The sequence below is a fragment of the Carassius auratus genome, chromosome 42 (assembly GCF_003368295.1).
Source record: "Carassius auratus strain Wakin chromosome 42, ASM336829v1, whole genome shotgun sequence".
Lineage (NCBI taxonomy): Eukaryota > Metazoa > Chordata > Actinopteri > Cypriniformes > Cyprinidae > Carassius > Carassius auratus.
Window position 1 is genome coordinate 1009528 of NC_039284.1, and position 16970 is coordinate 1026497.

A 16970-nucleotide genomic window follows, 5' to 3' on the forward strand; every position below is an offset into this window, starting at 1 on the left:
TTATAATCTGAATAGAGCTTTCAGCGCGTGGGCGTGGTCTCATTAGAAGATAATGAAGAGAGACATGAAAAAGGGACATTGCGTTGTTTTCATATGGATTACTTTATCACAGAATATCTGTTTTCAGTGGCAAAAGTAGACATGTCAAGCTTTCTATAGATATCTCTCTCATGTCTCTTCGTTGAATATTCACGGAGTTACAGTTCATTTTAATGACGTGTTTGTAAATGAAGATCAGCGCAGATAAAGGCTGAAGATAGCACACCTTGTTTGTTATCTTTATTTTATAAGTGCACAAAGTTTTGTTGTTATTGTATATGTATATTGTATATGTCTGTATCAAAAAAAAAGTAGACGTATTGCAGAATGTATTGCTCTTATCTGTACGATTATCAGGAGAAAATGACTCCATAATAATCGACTCCAGAGGGTTAACTCTAGGCATGAATCGTCAACCAAAAATGCATGCAGGTCCCCTATCCTCTTGATGGAGGCCAGTGCAAGCAGGAGCAAAGTTTTCAATCAAATAAATTTAGCTCCACTCAATGCAAAGGCTCGAATGGGCCCTGCTGTAGTGATTTCAGCACTAGAGTCAGGTCCCAAGAGGGTATAGAGGGGGTTCGGGAAGGATTTAACCTCCTGGCCCCTCTAAGGAACCTAATGATGAGGTCATGCTTACCCAAAGACTTACCATTCACAGGGAAATGATATGCAGCAATAGCAGCAACCTGGACTTTGAGGGTGGAGGGAGACAGCCTTTACTCCAGCACTTGCTGCAGAAAGGAAAGCACAACCGCAATCAGGTATCTCCAGGGGTCTTCTCAGCGAGAAGTACAACACCCGACCAACAGGTTCCACCACAAGGCTTATAGATGATGCTCTCACCGAAGTGATGGTGTTCACTACCTTCTGGGGTAGACATTGAGTTTCCAAAGGTCTGGACGTGAGTGCCAAATGGTGCCCCGTCTCTGAGTCAGTAGATTCTTCCTCAGAGGAATCGGCCAAGGAGGGGCTGTTGCAAGGAGCACTAGTTCTGGGAACCAGGTCTGAGTGGGCCAATACGGCGCCACTAGCAAGACTGCTCCTCATCCTCCTGGACTTTGCACAGGTTCTGTGCGAGAAGGCTAACTGGGGAAAAGGCATATTTGCTTAGGCATTCGGTCCATTCGGACCAGCACGTGCTTGCCCCATAAGCGCCCTTTTGAGGCAGTTCAAGGCAAGACACACTGCTAACAACTCTTGGCAACTGATGTGCAAATGCAGCTGCGGGCCTGTCCAAACTCCTGAGATTGCATGCCTGGAGATCTGTCCTAGGAGCACCCCTGCCCGGAGGAACTTAAGATCTGAGACCTGGTTAGTGCTGCGCTTCCATGCCCACCTCGGAACATGGCCATAAAGCCAGTGCTGGAGCGGTCTCACATGTAACTGGCCAAGCTGTATTAGTGCCGCTGCGGCCATTATATGCCCCAGGAGCCTCTGAAAGAGTTTCAGTGGGACCGCTGTCCTGACCTTAAATGTATTCAATTCCTCTGTGAGGTGCGCCGTCTGTTCGACCAAATCCCACTCCATACCAAGAAAAGAGAACCTGCATCGGGACACCCGAAGGTCCAACAGTCCCTGTGCTCGCACAACTGGTTTCAAGACTGTGCTATAATAAGCCAATCATCATAATGCAAACAACTAACTCTCTGAGGGGAACCAGACTCCCCTCATGACTTGTAGACACCGGTAGACAGGAAAAGCCCCAAGGGCAAGACTTTGCAGAGATATAAACGCCCCTCGAATGTGTGTACTGTGGCATGGAAGGATTGACACATGAAAGTACACATCCTTCAGCTTGATCGCTGCAAACCAATCTTGGGGACGGACGCACCCCAAAGATGTGTTTCTGCATCAACATCTTAAACGGTAACTGATGAAGGGCCCAGTTCAAGATTCACAGATCAAAGATTGGCTGTAACCCACCACCTTTCTTGGGTACAATAAAGTAATGGTTGTAAAACCCCAAATTCATAATGGCTGGAGGGACCGGCTCTATCGCATCCTCCACAAGTAGGACTGCGATCTCTACCCACAGAATAGGAACATCGGCTACAGTTAAGCAGATGCCATTGAACTTGGGGGGACACTGGGCGAACTGAATCGCATAGCCGAGGCTGATGACCCTCTCGGTGGCCTGGGAAAGTAAGCTGCCATCTCTATATGATTCAGGCTTTGCCACCGTCCCGGAGGGATGTTGATCTCACAATGCTGAGATCGACATCTGGTTGGGGGGGAAGTTCCACTGGATACCGCTCGTAGGCTCATTGAAGAGGGCCCAGCGTGTTCCGTGGGTTCCGTGTTACTGAGGGTTGGTTCCCTGAGGGGTTTGCCACCACTGTATCCTCAAACAGCCTGTGCTGCTGCTGGAAGTGGTTCTCGTCTCTCAGCCGCCAGAAAAAGGCAAGATCACGGAATCAGCAATGGGACTTTGCCCCCTTGGAGGTAGCAGAGCCTGGTTCGCAGCTGAGATGATCATCTTTCCGCAGTGTGAACATGACTCATCCACGAACACCACCTCAGCGTGCTTAATGCCCAGACATGTGAGGCAGTGATTGTGACTATCACCCGGTGTCAGGTAACGGCCGCACCCAAAGATCTCAACCGTCTGGCTGAGGCCAGTCTAAAAAGACGCTCAGGACAGTTGACAGAACGCTGTTGCATGTCGTCACGAAAGTGTATAATTTTCACATGTTATTAAGCCTTGCCACTCTCCAATTTAACCATTCAAAAGACTTTAAAGCATTCAAACATAAGACACGGAAAAGCTGAACTGAGTAGCTGGTAACTCGAGCGCTGTGCATGTGGAGAGAGTGCCGCGTCTTACAGACAGCAACACTGAACCGAGCTCTCCTTTGCAAAGTTCCCCCTGCACCTGAATGAACAAAAACCATTTGCAGTTTAAACAAACAGAAAAGGATGTGTAAGAGCCCACTTCAGCACCGCGGTGTTCTGGTGTTCAGGGCTCACGCAGAGAGAGGCGTCTCAAAACACTTGAACAACAAATTTGTCTATATTTGCTCTTATAAAGACAAAAACATACAAAATATGTGAAAATACCCATTTTGGATAGTATGTTTGAAAACACTGTCGGTTATGTCTTAAGTGAAAGTAAACTGTTGAGAAAAAAAAATTGCATGTGTATTATATTGGATGCATTCATTGTCTCTTAAAGTGACCGCGCCTAATTTAGCGAGCTGAACAAGACTGAACAAAATTAGTCACAAACTCACATCAAACTCAAATCAAAATGAAACACTGTAATACACGCATTGCCTCGGCAGCGCACATGTCTTTTTCTTTTTTTTGCCACTCAGTCACACAAACAACATCAGTCTCCTCAGAGAAAAATAAATGCTGCAGCGAGCTCTGCCTCAGAGGGCGAAGAAACCGCAGCGCCGGGCTTCCAGGCCTTGAGAACGAGCTCTAGATCTAGTGAACACAGGTGGAGATAGGACGAACCGTCTCCAACCCAATCCAGAAATCATTATTTTGAGAAAATCACCTTGTCCAAAATTAAGATCTTAGCAATGGATATAACTAATCAAAAATTAAGTTTTATTATATTTACTGTAGGAAATGTACAAAATATCTTCATGGAACATGATCTTTACTTAAGACTTTTGGCATAAAGCAAAAATAAATAATTTTGACCCATAAAGTGTATTTTTAGCTATTGCTACAAATATACCCCAGCGACTTAAGACTGGCTTTGTGGTCCAGGGTCACAAATGTAAATTTACTAATTTACTAATTAATGAATTCCTAGATGGCTAGCCAAGCGTGCAACTGGAGGGCAACAGATATAAAGAAAGTCTAACAGGATAGAGGGGAAGACTAGAGCAGAGCAAAATGAAACCACATGGTGGGCATATTCAGACAGCCACAGTAGCCAGAACTGGAAGACTCGAGAGAGTGTACACCAAACAAGCGAATGAGATGAAAACATTTCAGTTTTTCTGCTATGACACTTACCCATTTATCAAAAAAGGTCTCCCTGCATATATTTTTAGAATTGATAACTATTGCATTCTCAGCTTCCCATGAGCTTTTGAACACACTATTTGGTTGAGCTTCTTAAACTTTCCATCTAAAGCCAGAACTTCAGACCCCTTCTCCTTGTGGGAAGCCAAAAGCTGGTTGCCAAAGATGTTGACTGTGTTGTGGCAAGAAATATGACCTTGCCTATGGAGTACTGATCTACAAAAAATGAATATCAGATGTATGGGCTGGTCAGACTTCTTGACTGAAAAAAGCAACTGCTCAAGTCAGGGGAATGAGTGCATTAGACGGTCACCCGCAAAATGACATAATAGCAACATGTGGTGATGCTACATAAAGAAAACATTGTATTCCCTCAAAAAAAAAAAGAAAAAAAAAAAAAAAGGATGGAAAAAGCATTTTGGTGGTTGCTTCCGAGTCCGTTGGTGAATGCAGTGGAAATTACAGTTGGTAAACCAGTTAATATTATCTGCTGACATAAAGATTCGTATTTGTTTGGCGACTGGCATGTCTTCACATAATGAACTAATTAAACTCATTATGGTTGGATAGAACTGTTATTGGAAGAATTGAGAGCGTAACTCTAAACATAGTTTACAGGCCATAGGGTTAATGTTCTCAGGGATCATGGGAAAGGTTTTGGAAAGGATGGTTTTTGCAAATTTTTGTCAATCTGGAAGTTTTGTGAATCCCTTTCATGAAGATTTATGAAGCAAACCAAGATGTCCAGAATAGTGAGTAATAATTAACTGATGCTTGGATTGCACCACTGAGGTATTCGCAATAATGCTGTTTTATTTTTGCAGCTTCACATTTCTGTTTCACCGAAAAATGTCAAACTCAACATTGACTGCCAAGAGGTGGCTGAGAAAGAGATCAAAGAGGCCAGCAACATATCCACAGATGGCTATGAAGTCCTTGGAAAAATGGCAAAGGCTGGAGGGTCAAGGAAGCAGTCAGCCACAGTAAGTAAAGATTACTCTTTCCCTTCAATACACCAAAAGATTTAAACACACACTAAATGATTAATCTAAGGAACCTACCCTGCTGTTCCCGTTGTCCCCTCATACTCAATCAAGTGCATGTCCTCCCACCCATTCAAGCCTGAACGGATTCGATTCTGTCTGTTTTGCTTTTCAACACACTGTTTGGTACATGTGAACATGTTTTTTCTATTTTCGAGTCCCGGCGCTCAATGCAAGCCATCTGTAACATCCGTTTGTGTTCCATTTTTCTCTCCCTCAGTTCCAGCTCCAGATGTTTGATATTGTCTGCAGTTTGGGCTGGACAAGTCGAGACAAATGTTGTGATATTCCAGCAATGGTAAGTAGGGATTGTATGTAGATTGTCATCTTATGTTTTCTTACTCTTTCGAAGTTTTGTTTACTGTTCAGTCAGTACGTTGAAAGCTTTTAGTGAAAGGACACTTAACACTTAAAGTGAGTTTTGCAGACTTCAGAAGATGCTTGTAATCAGAGAAGGGACACTAAATACAGCTGTCAAGCTTTTGAGCAATTCCCAGTTTTCACGGCCATTTCCATTTCCTCAGTGTATCTTTAGGGAGTCCCTTTGTAGCAATATGTCTCTGTCTTGTTCTAAAGCACTGAAAGAGCTCTCAGTTCAAGGTCCATCTTTCTCAAATGACATAACACATCAACACATGTTTTGGATTATATTAATGATGAGTAAATCAACACATAACATTATGTCAGACTATGTACTGTGTATGATATTATGTATATATCGATGAAAAATACAAATAAAACAGTGTAATTTAGCATAATTAAAAAATCAATGTACACAAAATTGCTGAATTTAAATGAACACTTACAAAGTGTTTAATCAAAAGTCAAAAATAAAGTTCCCCAACAATTGACTCTAATAAAATTTTACCTTGAAATTAATGATAATATGTTAAATATAGAAAAAACTGGATAATATGGAAAAAATAACTGGACTAAAAATCTAAAGATTATATAAATTTTATACATTTCTAGTACATTTCACAAAGAAATAACAAGGAACATTAACCCATATGCCTTTCCAAACGTTGAAACACGTGGATTTTTGTTTTCCTTTAGCATTTGTCTTCACACGAATTAAAGAGCTTAGCCAAACCCACTCATTAGAAGGGAGTGTGCACATACTTTAGGCCATGAAAAGTAGCTGAAGGGCAGGTAGACGTGTTATTTCTGTGGCCAGTGCAGCATTTAGTTTTTTATCTTTATTGAAACATACTTGATACTGTAAAACAATCTGTAAAAAAACAAAAACAAACAAAATTGGCAACTGTATGTATACTTCAAAACACAAAACACATGTCACTGCAATAATGCAATAGACATTAATTTAACAATATAAGATGAAACATAAAACCCATTAAAAAAAACTAAAAAGAAACATTTATTTAACTGAAAAAAAGCCACAACAGTATTTTACGGTAAAAGTTAATTATGTGTCCTATTAGATCTACAGTATTACAGTTATCACTGTATACAGTAAGGCAACTAATTAACAGGTTTAACCTTTGAAATGACATCATCATTCCAGCTGTCTTCAATATTGCAGTTCTTTTCTCATTTTTTTAAACTGTCGAGTCTCTAACATTTTCAGGAGGTTTGATTTGTATCTTCATTTCTGTAGCGCGACGAAGCCAAATGTCCCGCTCTTCCTCACTCCTGCACCTGTGCTCAGGACAGCATTGGTCCTCAAGGCCCCGCGGGCCCTCAGGTAAGATCATTAGAGTCCCACGACATTTCCCCAGTCTCTGAAGTCATCGTACTACCGCTGCAAATCTAGCTTCTCGTGATGAAGATGAAAAGGTCCAGAGTTCAGGGGTGGTGGGATATTTTCCCCTAAAGCCCCAGTGCGGTAATTTCAGTTCTGCTCTTTGCATTAAGCACAGGACTATGATTATGGGGGCTCTTCTCTCCACACTGTTATGCATTGAACATCTGGAGTTTAGCGATGGTTAACAGTGCAGCGTGAGCTAATGACTAGAGAGTTACTCGTGGACATTAGGGAATACGCTTAAAGGTCAGGAAGCAGAAGTGAAGACTATTAGGCAAACCGTTAGGTGTGAACTTGAAAACACCACTCTCTTTAGAGACTTTTGACAGTTTGTCTTATAAAACAACAAATCCTCTGAAATTCTTTTCTCTGTTCCTTGTGTTTCCAGGGCAGCCCTGGTACAAAAGGCCCACGAGGTGAGAGGGGAGAGTCTGGCCCCAGGGTAAGCTTATCTTCCTCCTCCATCTCTAGTTTCTAAATGACCTGCTGAAGAATGACAAATGGTCAGATAGTGAAGTAGACGTTGAACAGGTTCCTCCATCGATACCATCAAGAAACCATTTCACTCTGCACTTCTTCCTAGAGTGCTGAAACTGGGTAATTGAACAGGATTTAAAGCTGGTCATTGCAATTGCAGGGTTCAATGGGCCCACGTGGGGAGCAGGGTCAACCTGGACAAATGGGACCACCAGGCCCACAGGGCCCTAATGGATTGTCTATTGCTGGTGCACCAGTAAGTAAATCACGCAACTGTCCATTTCCATATGTGAAATTTTAGTATTGCCGCTCATAGAAATGAATTAGTAAATATTAAGACCTTTCTTGAGTCTGAAACTGCATTTGAAATAGTGTTGGTATTGTTCACTAAAACTCAAACTATTAAAATAGTTTTAGTTAATTAAAATGAAGCTGAAATAAAGTAAAATAAAATAAAATATAAACGTTAACGTTAATAATAAACTTAACCGGCAATTATAAAAGCTGCTTTGGCAACTAACTGAAATAAAATAAGTTTAAGTACTAGAATTATTAACCTTAAAAACAGAAAAAAATTAATACATAAATAAATAAATCTAAATATAGAAATATAGAAACAAATTTATAACATTTAATATTAAACATTTGAACTAAAATGAAAACTGAAAGTACGGTAGAAAAATAAAAGCTAATTCAAGCAAAAATATTAATAAATGATATATACGTTTATTGAAAATCAGTAGATGTTTACCTTTTAAGAAAATGTTCTCAGAAGGTCAACATAATTTTTCCTAACTGAAAATGCACGATGTTCTAAAAACATGCCAAGGTTTTTATAGACTGATTTGAATGTCAGATGAACACATTTAGGACGGGTCAGGCATTGAATGTGTTTAAAACTGGGTATGTTTCATGTATGTCTGTTTTATGTTATGTAATATTTCCTTCATTTTTGTTTTTAAACAAGTTATGAGACACCAGTGCCTTCTATTTCATCTTCTATAGGACATTAAATCTTACTCCTGTCTGGCTACAGTACTGCATAGTGTTGCTGTAATTTATGACTAAAAGACTCAGACCCGTTTATTTAACGGAGCCAGCACTTACTCGCCCCCTTAACCCTCATCCACATACGGCTGAGATGTAAATTCTATTCAGTGTCATGTAACAGAGGATTGAGGTGAAAGCTTGCTTCATTTCTTCCATTTACAGGGGCGGCCCGGACCTAAGGGAGACCCCGGAGATCCAGGTTTATCTGGACAGCGGGTAAGTGCCTTTTTGTTTGAGCTGTTTTTAAGTGCTTCGTGTGTTGTATTGGATCCTGGCAGGTCTGTGCAGTGTGGGGTCAGAAGATTTAATGTGTTTATCAGATAAATGGCTTTATGATTGCATTCAAGCTTAAAAAACAATCGGCAAACACAACCCACATCCTCACAAGCAGTCAGATTTACAGCAGGGCAACAAAACAGGGTGGGATGATCGCTAACACCTTCATCATGACGTAATTTGATTTTTGATTTCCAAAAGAAATACACAGATAGAAGCACAAATGTCTGTACTTATTTCTGTACAGGATGAAGACGTTTATTTGTACACGTATTCATATGGTTTAGAAAAACCTTCCCTTTCTTCCATGGAAAGGTTGAATTTAGTCATATCCTGAGAATATTTGAAATTGCTCAGCTTTGATCCATGAACCACCGGTGTGATGAATGAAATTAAGTATTTTTCCTTCTTTCAAGGGCCCGATTGGTGCTCCAGGTCCAGTCGGCCCTGTTGGACCTTCTGGAGCAAGGGTAAGATTGCAACTTGTCTCTTCTGTTTTGTCAGACATATTCAGGGGGTTGCGTTAGGCCCATCTCAATGGCATCCTTAAATGTTCTCCAGATTGAATTAATATTCGCTGTTAGTTAAAGATCTTGTACAGTTCATGATGGCATATGTTTTTGTTCAGGGTCCACCAGGAAATGAAGGCCCGTCTGGACCAAGAGGTCCATCGGGACCAATGGTATGTAATGTGCACGCTTTTGAATATCTGATGAGAGTTTCACGTCAGTTAAAAAATTCAGCAATATAGCATGTGCATTACATTTTCTGTTCTTCTTTAATACAGTTCACATTTCTTTCACAAATACAGTGAATTACAAGGACTTATAATATAATGGAATTATATCCGATTACACACACACACACACACACACACACACACACACACACACACACACACACACACACACAAACAAATTAATTATATAATTTAGTAATATAATGCAAAGACATTTACTTTTTTTTATTATTGCTTGAATGTCTAACTGCTTTTTGAGGTAACACTTATTTTAAAGTGACATAGTTGCACACATTACTTGTTGTAATAACAACCAAACCCAAGCTTTAACCGTATAGTAAGTACTTCACATTATTCAGTACTCATTTGTGTAATTATACTATTACAGCATCACCTTAAAATTAAGTGTAAGCATTTATGGAGCCACTGGAATTGACACTTTAAGAGTTATTCACCCAGTAGGAATTTAATTAATTTAATTAATTAAATGTGTGTATGGTTTTTACCGCAACTATCCAAGCTGTCATGTCTAATAGGACATGTGCTGTTCATAAGGCTAATTTTAGTTTACTTATAGTTTACTTAAAGTAAATGTTGAAATAAAAAAGTTAGTTCCAAAGGAAAATTTAGTTTAGCTTAATGTACTAAATCAGCACACACACACACACACACACATACACATATTATAATTTTATATATATATATATATATATATATATATATATATATATATATATATATATATATAAATGACAATTACAAAATGCACACAATTACTAAAACTATAAAATAAAATTATATTAAAACAAAACTAGAAAATCAAAAAAAAAAAAAAAAAGTTATACTATGAATAAAAACGTAGAGTTTAACTCTTAAAAGTATCTCAGTGATACTAAAATAACACTGCTGTTTATTTCAAGGCGACCTTGCTGCTGGTTCTCTGTGTTAGTGATTGTGAATGAGCTGGTATTGTGAGCTCAGGCTATTTTTCAGTAACTAAATGGCAATTATAATTAATATGAGTAATGCTTAACGAGATTAATATGTTTAGGGACCACCAGGATCACCTGGAATGCCAGGAAATACAGGAAACCCAGGGAAACCTGGAGACACTGGCATGGCCGTATGTACATTTGGCTCATTCTAAATATTTTGTTCTAAAGATATTTATATAAATTAATGCATGTACAACTTTCGCTTGTGTGCCAATCAACCTATCCAAACATATGGTCACTAGCTATAGGCGATTTGAGAGATTTCTGACTCATCTTTTCTCATCTGTCAATCCCAGGGACCTGTTGGCATGAAAGGAGAGAAGGGTGAAAGGGTATGTGTCGCTTTCATACAATTTGCATTTTAAGTCATGCATTGCACACCCTAGCAAACGCTAACAATACCTTAGCAACCACTCTGCAATGCCCTAGTAGTAACCATGAAGAACACTCTTGCAACTGCACAGCAACACCTAATAAAATCCTAGCAACCACCTAGCAATGCTTTTGCCTGAGCAAGAACAGTCTGGATTATTGTATTTTCTGTTTTTCCAGGGAGACACCGCGTCACAGAATATGATGCGCTCTGTAGCAAGACAAGTCTGTGAACAATTAGTCGGCAGTAAGGCACTTCAAAATAATAACAAAAAACAGCAAAATATTCCAGCCACCGCTGTATCAAGTTTTGTACATGTTAAAACAGAAAACGTTTCATTTGCTTGTAGGACAAATGAGTAGAATTGATATGATGCTGAACCAGATCCCCAGTAACTACAGGAGTAATAGTCCTGGTGCTTCTGGACCTCCGGGCCCACCTGGTGACCAGGGACCCCGTGGAGAGCAAGGTCAGCCCGGACCAAACGGGTTCCCAGGAAATCCAGGTTTGCCTGGGTCTCCAGGAGAAAGAGGTATGCAGTTACCTCACATGGAAAGAAGTCTTTTCAAGATGGCAAATTAAGGCATCTTTATGTGTCATAGTCATATAGATTTGAGGGTGGGCTCAAACACCTGGAATGTATTTGTGTATTCATTGGTTTGTTTAAAAAAAGGGGGTTTCACTATTGAGATTTGTCTCAAAAACTGAAACAAATGTTTGATGCACATGATTGTAATAGAAGGCATTTTCCCCTAAAATCATCCTCATGTATATACTTGCCATTTGATGTTACTGCCAAACAGACGCATATGGTTTACAATTTATATGCATTTACCCATAACATCCTAGGATCGCCCGGAGAGAAGGGTGAAAGAGGAAGTCCAGGCATTGGCACTCGAGGACAGAGAGGATTACCTGGACCTCCTGGTATGTCTTTGTGCAACTGTACGCCACCTCAGCCTAACCGGTCCATTTCACTGCTAATTATTGCCAGAATTTGTACACACACTTGCCTTTCCAAGGCTTCCAGACATAGACTATCTAAAATCTCCTGATTAATGGAACCAATTCTTAGTTTCGTTAACGTGTATTTAACAACTGTGATTTCTACGTTGTTATTCCACATCACAATGTTTCTCATTCTGGGACTATTGAGGCATGATAGATGACCATTAGCACAAATTGATGAATCATTAAGACATGATTGGTCTGTTACACAACTGCGGTCAGGAACAGATTTTCCCCATGGATTGTTTGGATAGGTTGGCTCAAACGAGTGCTGACCCCTCATCAAACCATGTTGTGACAGCTGGTATTAAGAGGGAGCACCTAGCACACCTAGGTTCCTAACTGATGACGAGGAATTAACAGAGCAGCCATCAAGTGTTAGACAGTGTTTTAGGTTATTACATGCAGTTTTTGGTCCAATAATGAACACTTCTGTTTTGCATTCTGTTAGTTAACATACTATGCATTCTGAATATATTCTTAATAATTTTTTTGAAAAATAATAACAGTAGTGTTTGCCAAATTGGCAAAGCACTCGAATTGAACCTGAAATTCTCTGAATATCAAATCTGAATATTCATAAATATTAATTGTCTTTTAGGGATGTTAATTTCGGTTATTTTTCCTAATCGACAACTGACACTCGTTAATGGATTATTAACTGTTAACCGACAAGATTATTGTAAATTAGAATTTAATAAATTTAGAAAGGATAAGTGTCTGTGACCCATTCGAAATAATAACATTTGTTCCCAGGGGGTATTTTACATGCACAAAAAGCAGCAAACAATGAATAAATAGGCCTGTACGAGAACAAAATTTTTACTTTAAAAAAAAAATAAGAAAATGAATAAAAAACTGTGCAACAAGTAGCCTAGTATGCAGAGTTTCAGTTCATTTTGTGCTGCGCGAAAGAAAACCAAGCGGCATCCAATTTTTCTTTAGGCTTATTTTACAAAAGCACGAAGATTTGTTTTTATTCTGAATGTACACAAATAAAGACAAACCTTTTACAATTCCAAATATCTCTACGACTAAAAGGAGTAGTTGCTTCCAATGTTAGATGGAAAATATTTAAGTGCATTGCTACCTTGACAATGCAGCCTGTTCATTATCATAATAAAATACAGTCAGCCAAACATTTGAAAAAAAGAAAGAATAAAAAACAATGCTCAGTTTAAATATGTAGCTAGTAAAATCTGTGCTATTAAGTGTTATCACCATACCGTCGTGATGTTATGCAAAACATCTTGTTTGACATAGATATTGGAATGCAAGTGAGGTAGGCTAGGCTACATAATAAATAATAATTTGGCATTCAAACACATGACGAATATGGAGTCATTTGATTTTGTGTTGAAAGAGATTCCCAACGTTTGTTTCAGTTTTGTTTTAGAATTTATATTGCTATAGCTTGTTATATTTTTAAGTCTTGTTCTTTTGTAAATACTGTTGATTGAAAGGAGATGTTGTGGAGTAAGTGGAACTAAAATAGCCTAGTTATATTTACAGTGGTTATAATAATGTTTCTAAACATTTTGAGTCAGCCTATTTCTGAAAGAAATAATAAAATGCGACTCGTACATACTTTTCTTCTTATTTATTTATTTGTTTTTACAACTTTTTATAGCCTACGCATAGCATATTTTAACCATGCAGCAAACCTTTTTTAATATTTTGATAAATTACTGAAAATATATAAATGACTTTTTAAACTGTTTAACTGATTGTATTAACTGGTCAAAATTCTTAACAGTGGGTTAATGGTTAACCGGTTAAAATGAACATCTGTATTGTCTTTAAATCCTCTTGCCTGTTCAGGGCCAATGCAGAAGATGTCACAGATGTTATAACAGTAATAATCTGCACCCAGGCCTCCTGCTACACAAAAACCTGGAAACAATTTTCCTTTGAGTCAACAAGGCACTTCCATTATCATAAGAAGTAAAGCTGGCCAAAGTGGTAGCTTCCAAGCTGAGCCATGATCACAAGGTCGCAGTAATCCAGTTATTATTGGAGAGAATTTGTACAGACATGCTTAGCATTCTGAACGCAGTCACTCCTGATACACTCATCCCACATCCCATCACAAAGGCTCTAAATGAATTATTCGCTCCATGGTAACTACAACAAACACAACTCTGCACTTTCTCCAGGGGACGCATTTAATTACTATCCAGTCTGCTAATGTTAAACCGCACATTTCCAGGAGCTAGAAAACTATGAAGAAAGGGAAACATCTCCCTCGTGCAAACTATGCCAAGACGTCTCTGTGGATTAAATACATGGCGATTGTATACGTACAGTGGGAGGAAGCTTGCGGTGACTCACTGTTTGTAGTTTGACTTGTGTTTTCTGCGGAGGCTTTATTGGCAACACATGTGCTGACTTCAGAGTTCATGAGAGCGAGAGTCAAGGGACAGCATTCCAGTTTGGTTTACACCGTCTAGACAGAAAATGGTTGGGGTGGGGGATTTACCCCTTCTTCCTTTTAATTAAGAAGTCAAAATATTTAAATTACAGTGCTCAAAATCACTTTTCCCCATCCCTATCCAGTGAAAACCTAGAAGCGAAGTAAAGGGTGCTTTCTTATACCTCCTCTCTCTGCTTTTTTCCAGGGCCACCAGGGCAGTCTCAGATAGGACCCCCTGGTCCCTCAGGCTCAGCAGGGCCCCGTGGCCCACCAGGGCGGCAGGGTGGACCCGGAGTCAGCGGACCACCTGGGCCTCCAGGATACTGTGACTCCTCTCACTGTGTCGGCATCCCTTACAATGGACAGGGTTATCCAGGTGAGCACAGTATGAGTACGGTTGATTCAAAACTAGTCTTAAGCTCTGTCCCCAAACCTAGTGAGCTGTCTTGCTGTGGTGTGTTGAGCTTTTCTTAAATTAAACCGAAGCCTCATATAATTTGAAAACAACAGTTCCACCTTGTTTTTCTATTTAAAATTAACACGTAATGCATTATACGAGCATTTGACATTTTATTTTTACATTTTTATTATTTTTGATAGAATTGAAAAGAAAATGTATTGTCTTGATACATCTACCTAAACACTTTAATGTGTCCAAAACAAAACAACATAATATAATATCACAGATTATAGAGACATAATTAGATCAGTTAACCTAAAAACTGCTTTGACTGAGATCTTGATATTCAGATGAAATGACAGAATGAAGAAGATCATATCTATTAATGCAATGTGTTGAGGTCAGATTTTGACAAATCAAGGTCTTTTAGAAGGCAGCATAAACCCATCTAGCTAGGTAGCTCAGTAGGGTTTGGAAAAGATCTTGAGAGTAAGTGGCTTATCATATGATTGCTGTGTCTTTGCTTAACATAATAGCTAATCGATGAAGAACGGCATGTTTATTCTTTTGAAAGTAGCGGTTTTGCCACTGAGATGAACTAACACAATCTTTAACCCATTTCAGGTTTTGCGTAGTATGCTATCTAGACTGCCTGATCCCTTACACATCCCGCGCCAGCGAGATTAGCACTCGCTCTGAGCTAAATAAGGATAACCACCATGGATATGATTGCTGAATGATAACCAACTCTTAAAAAACAACCAAACCAAAGAAAGGACTGGACTGCCACTAACACCAGCTGTGCGCTACTATATCGTACCGGAGCTAGTGATGGTTATATACACGTGGCCTGTTTGTATCTATATCAGCTGAGAACGCATGTGAAACTACTAACAATGAGCGTTTAACAGTGTTCAACAGTGGTGGCTCTTCATAACGGTGAGATGACTGTAAATAAACAAGGTTTTCAGTGTAAATGTTAACAGGTTAACAGCAGTGATCAAGCTTGCGACTGATAACTTGCTTCTTGCTGACGTTTCATTTTAAATTGTGGTTTTTATATTTGATGATACATGTAGGCAACGCTCAGGTTAAAAATGCAGTGTGTGCCATTTGCATATGCAACCCGCAAAGTTTTCGAATATGTTTGCAGAGTACTACGGTTTGATATTGTGATTTATATAATTGTATGATACCTCACAGCCAGTTTTCACAAATGCATTCTTTTATACACAAATGTTAGATTAGTGATAGTTTTGGGGGAGGGGGATAGTTTTTTTGTTAATAAAGGAATTATTTTTCTATTAACACTATGTATGAATGAAGAGTTGAAATGACCCAAAAACACATGCTCAGCTGGCCAAATAATATTTCCAAGCAGGCCCCTACCAGCCAGAACCTGAAACCTATGTAGTGCCCATACCAGCCCAGCCCTTGGAAGATATCCAGACAGAGTCACCAGGTTTACGATACCAGCGTGGAAAGAGATCCCTATCAAGAAAGGAAGCTAAAAGTATAGAAACATAGAGTGAACGTGTATCTCATGTACTGTCAAAAACTGCATTTAAGTCCAGATCTAGCCTCGTTTACATGCAAATTTAACACAGTCAAGCGGAGAGGCTCGTAAGAAATCTGTGTGCCTGCCGATGGTTCCACAATGTGTCTTTGCTTGTAACATAACTGCATTTTGTATTTGTAAGAAAGTCATGTTTAGCACTATGTCCTGTAAACACTACGAACTGACTCCCTGCACATATGAAAGTTTGCAAAGTGTAAACGTTCTTGCTGCAGTGCATTGTGATGTTCTTTCTCTCTCAAGGAAAATGACAAACTTCTCTTAATTCTTAGACCTGGCTTTTGTTTTGTTATCCTAAACTGAATATTTATCTGTTGTATACCAATTCACACCAAAAGAGGAATTGCATGCCTGTGTTGTATATTTAGTAAGGACGTTTACAATCAGAATATAGTTGTTTTTTTCCAATGATATCAGTTGAAATGCAGTTGGAATTTGTTGCAAGTCTATGGACATAGAATTGTTTTCTTCATGTCTGAATTGCACATTGTGAATTCCACAGCCTTATGTTCTAATTTATTTCTGAATCAGAAGAGGCATTTTTCAATAAAACTACTGAAAATGTTTAAGTGCTATTGTCACTTGTTCTCTTTTTAATAAACTGCATTTGAAATTACACTCAGTTCCTAAAAATGGGATTCCGAATTGTGAATTGAAATTCTAAGAAACAGCTAAAAGTCTTGCTTTTAACATAAATGTTTTACAGTGAAATAAAGCACTTTAGGTGAGCTCTATACAGCAGTGGAGTGTGTATTTCCAAAGAAAGCAAAAGTATAGAGGAGATCAGATGTTCTTGTGAATGCCAAAGATGTTCATTGAGATATATTTTGTT

At 39.0% G+C, this 16970-nt stretch overlaps 1 protein-coding gene across 8 annotated transcripts in view; it reads left to right on the forward strand.

Moving 5' to 3' along the window:
- LOC113060391 (collagen alpha-1(XII) chain-like) overlaps positions 1–16707 on the forward strand; it is a 72645-nt gene extending 55938 nt beyond the window's left edge. For 5 of the 8 annotated variants that reach the window (XM_026229269.1, XM_026229274.1, XM_026229271.1 and 2 more), the window contains 15 exons: positions 4848–5006; positions 5287–5364; positions 6685–6771; positions 7220–7273; positions 7469–7564; positions 8521–8574; positions 9051–9104; positions 9263–9316; positions 10425–10496; positions 10665–10700; positions 10921–10987; positions 11091–11273; positions 11591–11668; positions 14368–14538; positions 15941–16707. In XM_026229269.1, coding sequence (XP_026085054.1) covers positions 4848–5006; positions 5287–5364; positions 6685–6771; positions 7220–7273; positions 7469–7564; positions 8521–8574; positions 9051–9104; positions 9263–9316; positions 10425–10496; positions 10665–10700; positions 10921–10987; positions 11091–11273; positions 11591–11668; positions 14368–14538; positions 15941–16089 — 1392 coding nt within the window. In that variant the 3' untranslated portion in view covers positions 16090–16707. Of the gene's footprint in view, positions 1–4847; positions 5007–5286; positions 5365–6684; positions 6772–7219; positions 7274–7468; positions 7565–8520; positions 8575–9050; positions 9105–9262; positions 9317–10424; positions 10497–10664; positions 10701–10920; positions 10988–11090; positions 11274–11590; positions 11669–14367; positions 14539–15186 lie in introns of all 8 variants that reach the window. The other 3 variants (XM_026229270.1, XM_026229272.1, XM_026229273.1) reach the window with 2 other exon arrangements.
- The last annotated feature ends 263 nt before the right edge of the window (positions 16708–16970 follow it).